Source organism: Salvelinus fontinalis, chromosome 15, assembly GCF_029448725.1.
Source record: "Salvelinus fontinalis isolate EN_2023a chromosome 15, ASM2944872v1, whole genome shotgun sequence".
NCBI lineage: Eukaryota > Metazoa > Chordata > Actinopteri > Salmoniformes > Salmonidae > Salvelinus > Salvelinus fontinalis.
Window position 1 is genome coordinate 37,775,175 of NC_074679.1, and position 15,136 is coordinate 37,790,310.

At 41.9% G+C, this 15,136-nt stretch overlaps 1 protein-coding gene across 7 annotated transcripts in view; it reads left to right on the plus strand.

Moving 5' to 3' along the window:
- Positions 1 to 15,136, plus strand: part of LOC129811911 (neuronal PAS domain-containing protein 3-like) — a 219,638-nt gene that overhangs the window by 143,998 nt on the left and 60,504 nt on the right. For all 7 annotated transcript variants that reach the window (XM_055863664.1, XM_055863662.1, XM_055863661.1 and 4 more), the window contains one exon: positions 7,573 to 7,655. In XM_055863664.1, the coding sequence (XP_055719639.1) occupies positions 7,573 to 7,655 (83 nt within the window). The remainder of the gene's footprint in view (positions 1 to 7,572; positions 7,656 to 15,136) is intronic.

Consider the following 15,136-nt stretch of genomic DNA (forward strand, 5'->3'; position numbering starts at 1 on the left):
AAGCAGAATTCATGGTTCCTTCAATGATGGCAAGTCATCCAGATCCTTTCAGCCAGTCTACATCAGAATGGCTGAAAAGCTACACATCTAAAGTTTTGGATTGGCCTAGTCAAAGTCCAGACCTAAATCGAATTGAGGTGTTGTAGCAGGACCTGAAACGAGCAGTTCATGCTCGAAAACCCCCAAATGTCACAGAGTTAAAGCAGTTCTGCATGGAGGAGTGGGCCAAAATTCCTCCACAGCGATGTGTGAGACTGATCAACAACTACAGGAAGCGTTTGGTTGCAGTAATTGCAGCTAAAGGTGACAACCAGGGAGGGGGCAAAGACTTTTCACACAGATGCATTAGGTGTTCCATAACTTTGTTTATTAAATAAATGAAATAAATATACATGTTTGTTATTTGTTTACTCAGGTTCCCTTTGTCTAATATTACGTTTTGGTTGAAGATCTGATTACATTCAGTGTCAAAAATATGCGAAAACAGAGAAAATCAGAAAGGGGGTAAACAGTTTTTCTCAGAGCTTTATAGAGAACAGGGTAACATTTGAGAAGCAGACTCGAACGAGCCCATAGAGCCACATTCATCACGTACCATATTTTCTATTAGACCCAGTCGTTCATGATCTGGACTTTTTCTGTTAAGGATGATTGGCGTATTGATAACACCTGAATTATTCAACACTATAAGCATATCTAACGGTTTGGATACCATCAAATTGAATTCAATTCATTACTACTGTAGCTAATCTTTTTAAGCGTTTTTGAATGGTGTTGCGAGCATTTACGGCGTGAATCCGTAACATATACACACATTACATGTTGTTCTGATAATAGGAATGAAAGATGTAGCAACATTTTCTCACTGTATCTAAAGCAAAGTCCTGCTAAACTAAGCTAAGCCAGGGTTAGCTAACTGTCATATTGGCTGCAGGTCTTACGCAGCTCTTACTGTCCTCCATCATGAATGAAAGGTTGCTGGTATTTGTGAGCTTTGCTAAGGTGAGCTCTGCTTTTCTCATTGGGGTGTGCTTGCCTTGCAGCCCCCAGTCTGAGCCTGCAACGAGTTTATTAACAGAAATGCGACAATGCATTTCAGTAATGGATTGTTTGTTTGGTTGCGTAAGCCTTCATAACTGTGTAGGGCAGTCCGGGCACTCTGTCTCTCTCTTCCTTTAATGCAGTTAGCCATAATGAATGCATTTCCAAATTCAATGAGTTTTTTTCCCATTATTTTATTTTGCTCATCCTAGCGTATTGATTGGTTGAAAATGCCCCTTGAACTTGACCTCTCTCGTGTTGCTCAATGCCAATAACGCTGTCGTCTTCTCCTCTCCCTGCCAGCCAGCCCGCCTCTCCTCTCCGCTGAGAAAAATATCGATAGCTGTGTTTGGCATCTTTGGGACGCTCAAGATGACCGAATGTGTTTAGATAAAAGACAAGCTTGTTGACGGCACCAGGTTTTCATTGCTCAAATGTACTATTATTTGATAGATTTGATTGAAGTGAAATTAAAGACAGAGGGTCTTGGCTAAAGCCTGTCAGTCATTTGTATTTTGAATGCATTATATAAACAGAGTGTACAGTATGGCACACCTTGAAAGTACATTTTTAAAAAATGCACACAAATGCTGGTTTGAGAAAGCTTCCCCTCAATGCCATACACCAGGGGTCTCCAATTACCCCCAGGGAAAAAGTTATAAATAATCTGTACACAGCAAATTGATCGAAAGAATACCAAACAGATATAGGAGTTGACAAAAACAGAATCATTTCACTCCTGGATTACATTGGTATATGTTCACATATGCTTCTGTATTTATGGGTGGGAATATTTGGTAACAGATTTATTGAATTAAAATCACTTTGAGCTGAGTTCCTAATGATTTTACAGTTCTTTGTGTCCAACAACGGAAAATTATGCAAAACATTTGTATTTCTTTTTAAGAAACTTTTTGGTTTTGTTTTGCTCAAAAAACTTGGAGGCCAAATAAAAATCACCCTCAGGCCGAATTTGGCCTATTGGGGAACCCTTCCAAACACTTTTATTTTTCATTGTCACATCAGTGTCTGTGTGCTGTGACCTCATGTTCAAACTGCAGCGGGAGACAGTATTGTTACATGTACTCGCCTCTCTGAATAGCTCTAATTTATTCTGCTATTCTCCTCCTGCTGCTCCTCTCTGTGCAGTTTTGATATGAATCGTAACTGGACAATACTTGTCACCCAGAGTGCTCTGCCATGCTCTCATACAGCCCTCTTATCAGGGGATCTGACAGTTGTTTCTGGTGATGAGGAGGGGAATGGCACAATGATGAAATACAAAATCACTTGAACAGGGACTTCAGGGCCACTACAAGAGACTTTCCATAGACAATTATTCCTCACTGAGCCGACACTCAAGGTGTAATCTGGGATCTGTACTAAAGAGAGAGAAAGACAGAGCTGGAGATATCCACTCAGCCCACTCCAGGTTCACTGTACAGCCGATGCACACAGATAACAGGACTAGAAAGGGTAAGGAGGCTAGAAAAGGCCACAACAACTGTGTTACTATCAGTCAGTCAGTTTTACAAGAACCTAAGATTCAAATGTGGGAGAAAAAACGTTCTGAAGAGGTGGAACTATTTTAGAAAATGTCAATAGAGATATTATTTTCTGTAATCCTGATTATTGATTCAAAATAAATCAATCAATTGAAACAAATAAAAAATGCCAGTGTATAGTACGTGTATTGTTAACACCTGTGCGTTTCAAGCAGCAGGCAGACAGACACTGAAATGAAAGATTTCTTCTTTCTCAGGCTTACTCTGAGACTGGTCATTAGTGTTAGAATCACCGCCGTTAAAGTTTGATGACATAAATGAGCAGAAAGATGAACGTGGATTATTAAACAGACCATCATGAAAACTTAAAAGTCGTGAAAGATGTTAGAAAGGAAACGAATTAAAACAAATGTTTCAGCCTCCATCTTCATCAGGAGGACTTATTACGTATCCAGGCGGTCTGTGGGTGAATACTACCACATGTGTTCAGAAGAGCTTTCATTAGCCGTGGTCAGTAAATTATTGAATGGACTTTCAGTTTCCACTGTGAAAACATTTGGGGAGTATGTAGACTGAAGAACACGGAAGGAGAATTGATTTAATCTATAAAGGAATTGGTATTTTAATCAAATTAAATAAAAAAAATAAACACTCTTAAAACCATACATTTCAGAATAGTTTTTATGTTTGAAATGCCTGAAGGGTTTGGGTGTGAATTTTGAAACATTGTAAATGTACTGTAATTTAATCCGTTTTTTTACAAATTGACATTGGATTTCCATTTTTGATATAAGATTTCCAATGAAATATAGATCATATTGGTATTATATTATTTGTTATATATGAAAAGACTTTAAGCACACACTATAATACAGAGACACAAGAGCCATATAGAAATCTAATAAGAAATGCTTTTGACATGCACACTTGATTTCAGTGTATCTATTTCAGCACAAAATGGTTCATCATCAAGGACAAAATGGTACACAACATGCTATTCTCACTATCACATGCAGCACATTGAGGTGAATGTGAATAAAGCAGACAGGATTATATGACTGGATCCATAGTGACTGCTGTCTCCCAGGTTGTTGGTAGTTGATACGGGGGACACAGGGTGAGATGAGGATTGCTGTTCTGAGGACACTGAGGTAATTCACTAGCCACAGCTAGGGGTCCCAGGAAGGAAAATATAACTTTTGTTGATCTTGATGTAACTATGGGATCATCCTGGCTGATTAAAACGCACTGGTGGCCATGGCAAACTGGAGGCGAGAGAGAGAGAGAGAGAGTGTGTGTGTGTGTGTGTGTGTGTGTGTGTGTGTGTGTGTGTGTGTGTGTGTGTGTGTGTGTGTGTGTGTGTGTGTGTGTGTGTGTGTGTGTGTGTGTGTGTGTGTGTGTGTGTGTGTGTGTGTGTGTGTGTGTGAGAGAGAGAGAGAGAGAGAGACAGAGAGAGAGAGAGAGAGAGAGAGAGCCTAAAATAACCGTTTTGAGCCCATTGTGTGTAGTTTGTGTTTGTCTTTGTGCTGAATTAATACAAGTTTACCATTGTAGCGGTTAACGGTTCACTAAGGAAGTGGTTACACACAGTGTCCACATTTTCCACACCACAGTGAGGCTCCTCATAGTGAGGCCTTTGACAGCCTGATGAATTAGGCCTGACAAGAACCAAAATGGCTGTCCTCCGTGCCAGCTGCCAGTTGAGCATTTACACTCTGTTAATTGAATTGGCAATTTGTGTAACAGTACCTGCCCCAGAGTCTTTGGTGGTGCCGGAGCTGCCATTTAGCCCTGCTCTAATCCAGAAACTAGGGAATAAGAACACTAAGCTTCACAAGAAATTACTGCAGATTTAAAATGACAGTCGGGGCCCCTGTTGCCAATTTTCCATTAAATGAGAAATAAATTAACAATAGCAATAATGTTGACTTATAAAACTGAAAGTTAAATTGACTTTCAAATAGCACTGCGGTTTAGAAATTGCCACTGTACTGAGAATCAAATTGCAGTATATTGCAATCTTGAAACCAAATGCTGTTTGTGACATGGTTGTATTAAACAGCCGACATTAAACATTGAGAGTGGTAAATGGAAACTGATATTTTCACATCATAAAGCTGCATTAGTTTAAATTAAGGAGGGTTTTCACCCTGATTTGCATGCACACACAGTTAGTTAGAATTTGGATTCTGAGTTAATACTGTTTTTGCCAATCCACAAGAGAGAACGTTTGATAATATTCAGTACCTCAGTAGCAATGTCAGTTGTTATTGGTCAGATTTAAATATGTAGCTAGTGCAAAGTCTATCAGATTTTGTTTGTTTTTATTACAACAAATGATAGAAGCAGAGACTTTTCAAGCGAAGGTTAGGTTTTACTGTGCTATGCATTACTTATTATCTGAGTGTGATTTGAATGCCGTTTTCCATAATGACATTTTCTTCTTACCTGGTGTATAGTGCATTAATATATTGTTAATATACTTAATACTTGTTAGTCAGCCCTTAAAAATAAAAATAAAACATTTAAGTACATTAGCACAGGTGTCAAAGTGATGTTTTTACAGTCACGCTACCATTTTATGAGTCTCCTTAACGATATTGAAATGGGGGGAAAGTAATATCAAAATCACCCTCGTTAAGCTGCATTTATAAATCGGAAAAATATCATGGGTTAGTGTTAGCCCCTAACGTAATAGAATCACAGTCTCCAGCTGTTTTATATCTTTATTAATCAGTCTACTGTGTGGATTGGGCCAAATTTAGATTCGATTGCCTCCACAATATTTGGTCTCCTGGACTGAGTGTCTAACAAAGTGTGTGTGTGTGTGTGTGTGCGTGCGTTCGTGCGTGCGTGCGTGCGTGTGTGCGTGCGTGCGTGTGTGTGTGTGTGCGTGTGTGAGTGAGACAGGGACAGTCAGACACAGTAGTCTGTAGGTGACGGGCCATCTGCACCCAAGGCGCTGCTCTGAATTGCTAATGTGTGTGTTATTAAGAACTGTGAAGGAGCTGTTGGCAGGAAGAGGTGCTTCAAGGTGGCCACAATCCTTCACCAGTGGTGCCAGTTTAACATTTCAACTTCTTTATTATAAAATATTAACCACGTATAGTTTCCCGTTTTCAAAAGATCCCCAAGGTCAAGGAATTTTCCGCATATAAAGCAATCTGTCACTTACTTCCATGCCGGGGCTCTTTTAGCAGGGAAAGAACCCTGTCTGACTGTGTGATGATGAGGGCCATTGTAGGAGAGAAATAATGATTCCCTCCACTGTGTCGGCCAGGATATAAAAGATGATAATTGAAGTTGGTCAAGTGTGCTTTGATCTGTGATATTTCTGCTCTGTTCTACATGAGATGCCTGTTGGAGCTAACGTATGGCCGGGTGTGTGTCTGAGTGCTGGGTAGTGGTTCTGTGCTGGGTCACAGTGTGTGTGTGATGTGTGTGTGTGTGTGTGTGTGTGTGTGTGTGTGTGTGTGTGTGTGTGTGTTTGTGTGTGTGTGTGTGTGTGTGTTTGTGTGTGTGTGTGTGTGTGTGTGTGTGTGTGTGTGTGTGTGTGTGTGTGTGTGTGTGTGTGTGTGTGTGTGTGTGTGTGTGTGTGTGTGTGTGTGTGAGGCCACACAGGCCAGCATAGTGCATCTGAGGTGGACTGGGTTCTAGCTCCCTCTGCTGTCTCTATGAGTCAGGGCTCTCTGCTGGAACTGTTTGTTTGGGGTTGCCCTGACTCCGCCTCATGCCTTGTTTGTATCCTCCCCAACCAATGGCGGAGTACTGTGTGTGTGTGTGTGTGTGTGTGTGTGTGTGTGTGTGTGTGTGTGTGTGTGTGTGTGTTTGTGTGTGTGTGTGTGTGTGTGTGTGTGTGTGTGTGTGTGTTTGTGTGTGTGTCCAGGACTGGTCCTGCAGGTGTTGTCTATCCAGTGCATGTTGTTTGGCATGGGCCCCGCTCCTCAGGGAGGGGAAAGGGCTAACTGCTTACAGCATTACTGGAGGGGGATGTGTGTTTACCATGCTTGGCCTGGAACAGGGAATACAGTGAAGGACAGAGGCCCCTCATTGTGCAGTCTGTGCCCCCTCCCGTCCACCCGGGGCCTGGCCTCTGACTCTAACCCGTTCCCCTGGCTTCTTCCCAGAGGAGGCCCTGTTTGCTCCTGCTCTTTGAGAGTCTTTAAAGGCCATTCAATGCTTTTATTACATCATTAATTGCACTTAATTCAGCAACATTACCCCAATGCCTGGCTAAACTCTGAAAATTAAGTACAGAGCATTTGTTATAAAATTCACCATAATGAGCTCTGGTGGGAGTTTGAAAGTTACCGCAGGCCATTTTTACCAGTAACGGGTAGCATGGTGCCTCTCCCTACTTTTAAGTTGGGAGTATAGAGAAAATACCCCAAGGGCACAGTCTCTGGTTAGTCTGCTATGCAGCAGAATCAATCGCATGATATAATCCCTCATTTAGAAACAAGCCTTTGTACCAGCCAGCGAATCATTGAATATGCAAGCTAGCTGCACTCGATAATGGCATTGTACTGTACGAGTTCTGCCCTTTGATGAGCATCGCTACAGCACTTATTACTGTAGAGTTATCATAGTGGGCGCTTGATGTCAATGATGTCAGCTGTTTATCATTACAGCTGTTGGTTCTCACTGCCGTAGCGAACGTATTGTTCGTAAGGTATTGGTGTGTGCCTTTGTGCTGTGTGTGTGTTAACATGCAACTGCATTTATGTACTGTGTCTGTCTGTCTGTCTAGCTACATGTTTATGTATTGCCTAGTAATGTATGTGCATACAAACCCAGTCAGCCTTATACCCGCCCAGTGTGTGTGTGTGTGTGTGTGTGTGTGTGTGTGTGTGTGTGTGTGTGTGTGTGTGTGTGTGTGTGTGTGTGTGTGTGTGTGTGTGTGTGTGTGTGTGTGTGTGTGTGTGTGTGTGTGTGTTTGTGTGTGTGTGTGTATCTGTGTGTTTCACCCAGTGTGTGTGTTGTCTCACCATGGCTCTGTCTGTTGTGTTGTGTTGTGTGTGTACAGCTATAGGAGTACAGCGAAGGAGGACTCCCAGTGCAGTAGCCTCAGAGATCTTCGAGCCACACCTCGGGAGCCACATATTGCAGGTAGGATGATATGAGATCGCACCATACCACAGAACACCTGTCCTGTCCTCTCCCACAGGCACCACCACCCTGTTTGACAAGCCTGGCATTAACGAGAGTTTCCAGAAATTGTGGTTGGAGGATTCCCAGATATCCTTCTTATTCACTCCTGATTCCCGAAATATTCCAACTGCTATTTCTGGAAAACCATAATTTTGTTACCATAATTTTGTTACCATAATTTTGTTACCATAATTTTGCAACCCTAGTTATGTACTGTATCTGTTTGTCTGTCTGTCAAGCAACTCCCCACACTATTCACATGGGTTATTTTCTGACATCTAGTGATACCTTAACCACCAAAGCAATTGACATGAAGGAAACGATTTTGTCTAAAACGACTTACGATAGCTAGTATGTGATTCCAGCAAAGACCTTGGCATTGCTGGCATCATGCTCTTACCAACTGAGCCCCACAGTAGAGGTTGACAGGGGAGTGTTAATTCATTCCTTTCCCGTCTTGTCCAGAATTTTCCCCCCCACGTACTGTCTCGATCCTGCAACAGTTCTATAACCCTGACAACTTTCCTGTCCTGTCCCGATAAAATTCAAACCCGCGCAGAAATCAGAAATAACTTCATCCGTTAGCTTCCTGCTCCCTGCACTCTGCTGCTTGTGCGTTTCCATAGTAACGGCCCCGTTTTGGGTTGCCTTGCTCATTTTTCACTAGACAAGAGAGAGAACTGTTAGCTAGCTACTTTTTGTTGCCTGCCCAGGTCTTATATCTATTTTTATAAATAGTGATTGAAGACCGAAGGACGCATGTTATTGTTGGGAGAAGGTGAATTTCACTCCTGTTCCTGGAGGAATCCCACGGGACCCTGCAAGACCCGTGGGAATCCTGTTACTGTGTCAACCTCTACCACACAGGACCAAAGCTGAGGCATTGTTCAAGCCTTCTAGCATTACTGCATTAATGCTCTGCCTTGATTCTTGAACATACAACCAATGTTCCCTCTATTTTTGGGGTGCACCGAGCAAATTTCAGATCTGCTGAGCACAAACTTGATGGCTGTGAAAATTCTGTGCAACTTCCGGCGCACATTTCTGTAAACACTGAGGCTGTACCCGCTTTAAAGTGGTAATATGTAACTTTTGGGTCGACCCGACCAAATTCACATAGAAATGTGAGTTATAGATCTATCATTCTACCTAAAAATAAGTCTAAGAAGCGGTAGATCTGTTCTATGTACGCTATTTCTATGGTTCCCGTTCTTAAGTTTTGTTTTTGCGTCTTTTACTTTCGGTTTTGTACCAGCTTCAAACAGCTGAAACAACAATATTTTTGGTTGTGGAAAATATATTTCACGGCAGTTTAGCTTGTACAATGATTATCTATACTGGACTAGCGTATTTTTTGTCACATAAACTGAAGCGAAACTGCAACCAGGAAATGGCGGAGCGATTTCTGCATAGTGTAACTTTAAGTTACAGTTTTAACAGTGGCCAAGTAGGCTACTGTGGATATTTGTTCATATTGTAGGACCTACCAGAGTGGCCTACTATAAAAAAATTGAGAAAAATGTATCCCTTAATATTTTAACATGGAAACTTTACTAAATCAAATTCATTAATATTCCCATACCATTATTACAGAGAATCAGACAAATTATGCTTCTTAGCTTATTCAAGACTGTCTCAAAATACAACACTGCCCCTTTAAGACATAAAAAAAGCTCTTTACCTGAATTGCTTTTCAAAGATGGCTAGAAATGTACACATTGTTGACTAGAAATGAGCTCTAACTGGTCTAATGCCTAGTAAAGCATATCAACAAATGTGCACAGGTGGCTACATGCAGCTTCACTTCGATCTCAAAACAAGCACATCTACTCGTGACCGCTCATGCTGTCAACACAGTCCAGTTCTGGAACAGATCCATATGGCAATGGCTATTTGCATATAAGCCTACTGCAGCTCTGATTGGTTATGGTGCACGGGTCTATGTACGGGCCTGAGTCGTGCCTGTCAATGCAATAGACTCCTACTCCAATGCGCTCTACCTACAAGAAAATCTCTTGCAAAGTTAGTTTTGCATACTAAGTCTTGCATTGTTTATTTTCAGTATGTCACATTGAAAATGGCTAATATTGCGTTGATTCAAGCACAATTCCCACAGTAGAGCAAAACGTTGATAGTGTTAACTAAAGGGGAAAACTCTAAAAAGATGAGTGAAGTACAATCTTGTGCTTCTCTGCAGGAGGCCTTTTGCCTCTTGTTAGGCCGTCATTGTAAATATCAATTTGTTCTTACTTGCCTAGTTACATAAAGGTTAAATAAAATAACAATTATTCTGAGCAGCAGTCCGAGGGGAGCTGCGAACCCACACACGTGTGCAGCTGAGAGTGAAAAATGCAAACAACCTTTTGAGGCATACATAAATGTTTCATCCATAAAGATTATAGATTTGAAAGTCCGTCCTTTAATACTTATGTTATACTCAGTAATTATAGATTCATATTCTAGTTTATTATGTAATTTATACCTTATTTTTGCTAATGTAGAAATATATTTGTATTACAATACAGTTAAATTATTTTATACGATGGCATTGTTGAATACTTGTTTCTTATTGGCTTGAAGGGCCTTCTAGAGCGTGCGTTATTTCCCTATAACACACAGTATATTTGGACGGTAGAATTCAATGGCCATAGTTAATTCTTACATGTTCTATGTTTGAGCTGCTTTTGAAAGCAAAAGTCAAATTGCAAACATTATTGGGGTTGTTGAATTCGATTTTCATAGGACTGAAGGTTTGGTTAGCTGAACTAGCAAGAATGTTTGTTTGCTAGCTACTTCAGTGGATGGTGAACACATTTCTAGCGCGAAATGTGTTCAATTGTAGCCATGGTATAAAAGGGACAATCAACTCGGTGCTCTATCTGCTCTCTGGAAAATAATTCAGCTCCGTGGAAGTTCATTTCCACTCTGCTAGCGCGTCGCGGAACACGCCTTCCACGTCGTTCATCCTTTCCCATGGAACGCATAGACATAGCCCCTCGTTGATTATCCCCTACATATTGAATTATGAAACTATGATAATGGTTAACCCCGTTAGTCCTGAGGGTATTTTGCTTGTGTCTTGTCTTTTTAATATTTTACAAAGTGCTGCTTATCTCTATACATAAGCCCAAAGGGTTTGCTGTAAATCAGTAAGGCAAAAACATCATTTGATACTACAGCTGATATGAAAGTGTAAGCTGGTAACCCATGCTGCCATATAATCTTTTTGTGTTGGGAGTTGTTGATCATCAAGCTATCTTTATTTTCTGTAGTCTACATTTTTGTAATCTACATTTTAACCTGGATTGCCACAATATCCTCTCTAGGTTTCTTCTTAGGTTTTGGCCTTTCTAGGGAGTTTTTCCTAGCCACTGTGCTTCTACACCTGCATTGCTTGCTGTTTGAGGTTTTAGGCCGGGTTTCTGTACAGCCCTTTGTGACATTGGCTGATGTCAAAAGAGCTTTGTAAATAAATGTAATTGATTGATTGATGTTATTCGATGCATTTTATTTGGAAAGGCACACAGAGAATGCAGTAGCTCATTCTATCGTGCAAGTTTATTGATTGAAGATATCAACAACAACGGAAATCCTCCAGGTTGCGTAAATGTCTTCCAGTGGGTTGCTCCCTCCCAGCCTTGTCCCATAGTGAACATTGTGTTGTCATGCATGATGTGAACACGGATAAAACGAGGTTGTAGCAGAAACGCTGCCCCCTTTAGTCCCATGAGACACAGTGGCAGCCATATGCACTATGCCTGTTCCCTATTAAACATGTGCTGAATTGAAAGTGACATCTTCCTGCATTTACCTCAGATCCCCAGGTTTAGTGGGTTGGAAAGGAGAAGGCGGGAGGAGAAGGGAGGATGTTTCCCTTATGGTTATCAACGACAGAGAACAACCTCGATTTCATAGTCATTTTCAATAACAGAAACAGAAACGAATGTTTATAATGTGTGTTGTTTGTATACTGTGTATGGAGGATATTGATATTTGTAATCTGGCTATGCCTTTTTTAATTGGCTTAAATAAAGTTGCATTGAATTGAAACTCACCCACTGACAACATTCCTAAAATGTCATTCTACGGGGATGTTAACATTATCGTGACGCAGCATCGTGACGGCAGCCCCCTCTCACTATAAGTGAACACTTTCCCTGCGACAGGTTAAGTGTCTGACAAGAAAGCGGAAATGTATAATTAACATCAATAGCAGGCTGGAAGTCTGTCGAGGCGTGGCCTTTTCAAGGAAGGACTTGTTCCTGGCAAATTGTCCCCATTAATCTTCAGCTTAATTGATTGTGAAAAGTTTTAGGATGACATTTTAAAAAAGCATGCACGGCCGGTGATTGATTTGGGGAAAATGAACTAATAATGAATGCAAGGCAGTCATTACTTGTTGAGCACAGCGGCTAATTTTAGACAGATTAGAGTGGGTTTGATAGTGCTTAATAAAGAGGGTAGCTTGATGAGCTCCTCTGTGTCTCTACACTACTCTCTCTGCTCTACTCTACCTGCCTGTCTGGCCTCTCAGGGCTTAACCAGTGCTCATTACTCTGAGTGACTCTGTCTCTGCCTAATGCCAATAGCTAAGGGGACTTATCCAAAGCCAAACTCAATAAGATGCACTAGCGGACCCTTTTACCATTTCTCCCCTGTATTTTTACCTAACTCACCAAAAATTCTATGACAATTTTTGGAAAACTCCAAACCAAACCTAAATTCAAATTGTCCCTTCTTTGTTGAAACCGTTCAAACGCGTATAGAATGTGTATAGAATGTGTAACACTTTTTTTTTTACAGCCTTGTTTCAGAATTTATTTACAAATACAGGACATCACGTAGCTTAGCGGTTAAGAGCATTGGGCCAGTAAACAAAAAGTCACTGGTCCGAATCCCATGAGTCGAGAAATCTGTGGATGTGCCCTTGAGCAAGGCAATTAACCCTAATTGCTCCTGTATGTTGCTCTGGATAAGAGCATCTGCTAAATGACAAACATGTCAATGTACACATTCTACATAGTAGTATAAAATTATATGATAACAGTGATTACAATGAAAAATATGTTCATCTTTGACCCCTTTGTCTGGTTGATTTTCTAAAGAGAAGTGTACCTGGGCCCTATACGTATGTGACAGGCTGGCAGGCCTGAGAGCAGTAGAAACAGTGAGAGCCCTAGAAGCACTGGGTTAGGTTGCTGTTTAATCTGACAGAGTGAGTGTAAATGTCTCCCGGCACTGTGCCTGTCTCCTGTCCGGACCTAGTCATGTGACACGGGATTAATCATGCCCTGTGTGTGACAGAATGGGACAGGGTGATGGCTCTGTGTGTGTGTGTGTGTGTGTGTGTGTGTGTGTGTGTGTGTGTGTGTGTGTGTGTGTGTGTGTGTGTGTGTGTGTGTGTGTGTGTGTGTGTGTGTGTGTGTGTGTGTGTGTGTGTGTGTGTGTGTGTGTGTGTGTGTGTGTGTGTGTGTGTGTGAGTGAGTGAACGGGACAGCATTATTAGCTATCTCTAGTTCCCTCTCATTGTGTCATGGTTCCCAGCTACCCGGCTACCATAGCTGCTTTGTGCTCCAGGCTCCTTTGACTCTGAGTGGCCCGGTTGACCTGGGAACGGGGCTGCATTCAAACAAGCCTTCTATGGTCTTTTTGTTTTCAGGCCCAAAAACATTGAATTTGTTGACAAACAGGTTTTGTCAACCCAAATAATCAATGAACTGATTTCATATGCGGAGATCACTAGAGGTTGGCAGCTGCCCCCATCTTCATGCCGGAAGGAAGCCCTTTGCTTTTTTTCCACCGTCCCTACTCCCCTCTACCCCCATCTCAGACGTTACAGAGAAGACAGGTTTTGGGGTGCCTTCCCTTTTGTGGCGTTTTAAAAGTAGTGTTTCTCTTTGTTAATATATTGGAACTATTCACCAAGGTATTGAGCTACAGTAACGCCATAGTCATGCAGCCAAAACAGACCCACTGGTACTAATCAGGGAGGGCAGAGATTGAGCTTGTTGATGGAAGGTGTGTGTGTAGCTATAGAAGGCTGGGTTAAGGTGTGTGTGTGTGTGTGTGTGTGTGTGTTCAGGTCAATGTTAAGGTGTGTGTGTAGTTGTAGCAGGAAGATGGAATGCTGTGCGTTTGGGGGTGACAGTGAGTGAGACTCACTCTGTGTCTGTCTCTGTGGGGCCCTGGCCAATCACTGTCCAAAATAGTCTCTCTATCTCTGTGGCATTGTGGTCCCGGTAATGGCTCGTCCTCAGCAGAATTCTTCCCAGTGTCTCTCCCTCCCTGGCTGGAGAGAGGCCAGCAGCAGCCATAGAGGAGAGGGGAGAATAGAGGAGTGGAGAGGAGTGAGGAGGAGAGGAGAGGAGAAGAGCGATGAGGGGAGAGGAGAGGCTGAAGGAGAGGAGAGGGGGGGAAATGACAGCGCTCAGGGACAGTGTGTTGACCGTTTTGTCGTCTCCCACTGTGTGTTGTCATCTCTCCAGTCAGTGGGCTGGATTGGATACGACAGCAGCAATAGGTCATTAACAGCAATGGGACATGTCCTCTGGCAGATAGACTGGGGGGGATGAAACACACAGACTAAATAGTAACATTGAAATCACTGGCCCGTAATAATTTTGCATGAGATAAATGATACGTTGGTTAATTTTTTTACAGCATTATAAAAGGACTCGCCTGCCTCTGAAGGGCAAAATGTCTGGTGTGGGTGGAAGAGAGTAAGGGGTGGATGGTGGGTGGATGCCTCTCTCTTTTCATTTTCTCTCTCTCTCTCTCTCTCTCTCTCTCTCTCTCTCTCTCTCTCTCTCTCTCTCTCTCTCTCTCTCTCTGTCTCTCTCTCTCTCTCTCTCTCTTCTCTCTCTCTCTCTCTCTCTCCTCTCTCTCTCTCTCTCTCTCTCTCTCTCTCTCTCTCTCTCTCTCTCTCTCTCTCTCTCTCTCTCTCTCTCTCTGCCTCTATCTCTTTCACTCTTTGTGTCTATCTCTTTCTCCCCCTTGTCTTTCTTTCTTTCTGTCCGTCTGTCTGTCTGTCTGTCTGTCTGTCTGTCTGTCTGTCTGTGTTTGTCTGTCTGTCTGCTCTCTCTCACCATGTATAACCAAAAACGTGATAAACAAATCAAAATATATTTTATATTTTGAGATTCTTCAAAGTAGCCACCCTTTGCCTTGATGACAGTTTTCTCTCAACCAGCTTCATGAGGTAGTCACCTGGAATGCATTTCAATTAACAGGTGTGCCTTGTTATAAGTTCATTTGTGGAATTTCTTTCCTTCTTAATGCATTTGAGCTAGTCAGTTGTGTTGTGACAAGGTAGGGTTGGCATACAGAAGATAGCCCTATTTGGTAAAATACCAAGTACATATTATGACAAGAACAGCTCAAATAAGCAAAGAGAAGCGACAGTCCATCATTACTTTAAGACATTCAAGAACTTTTAAAGT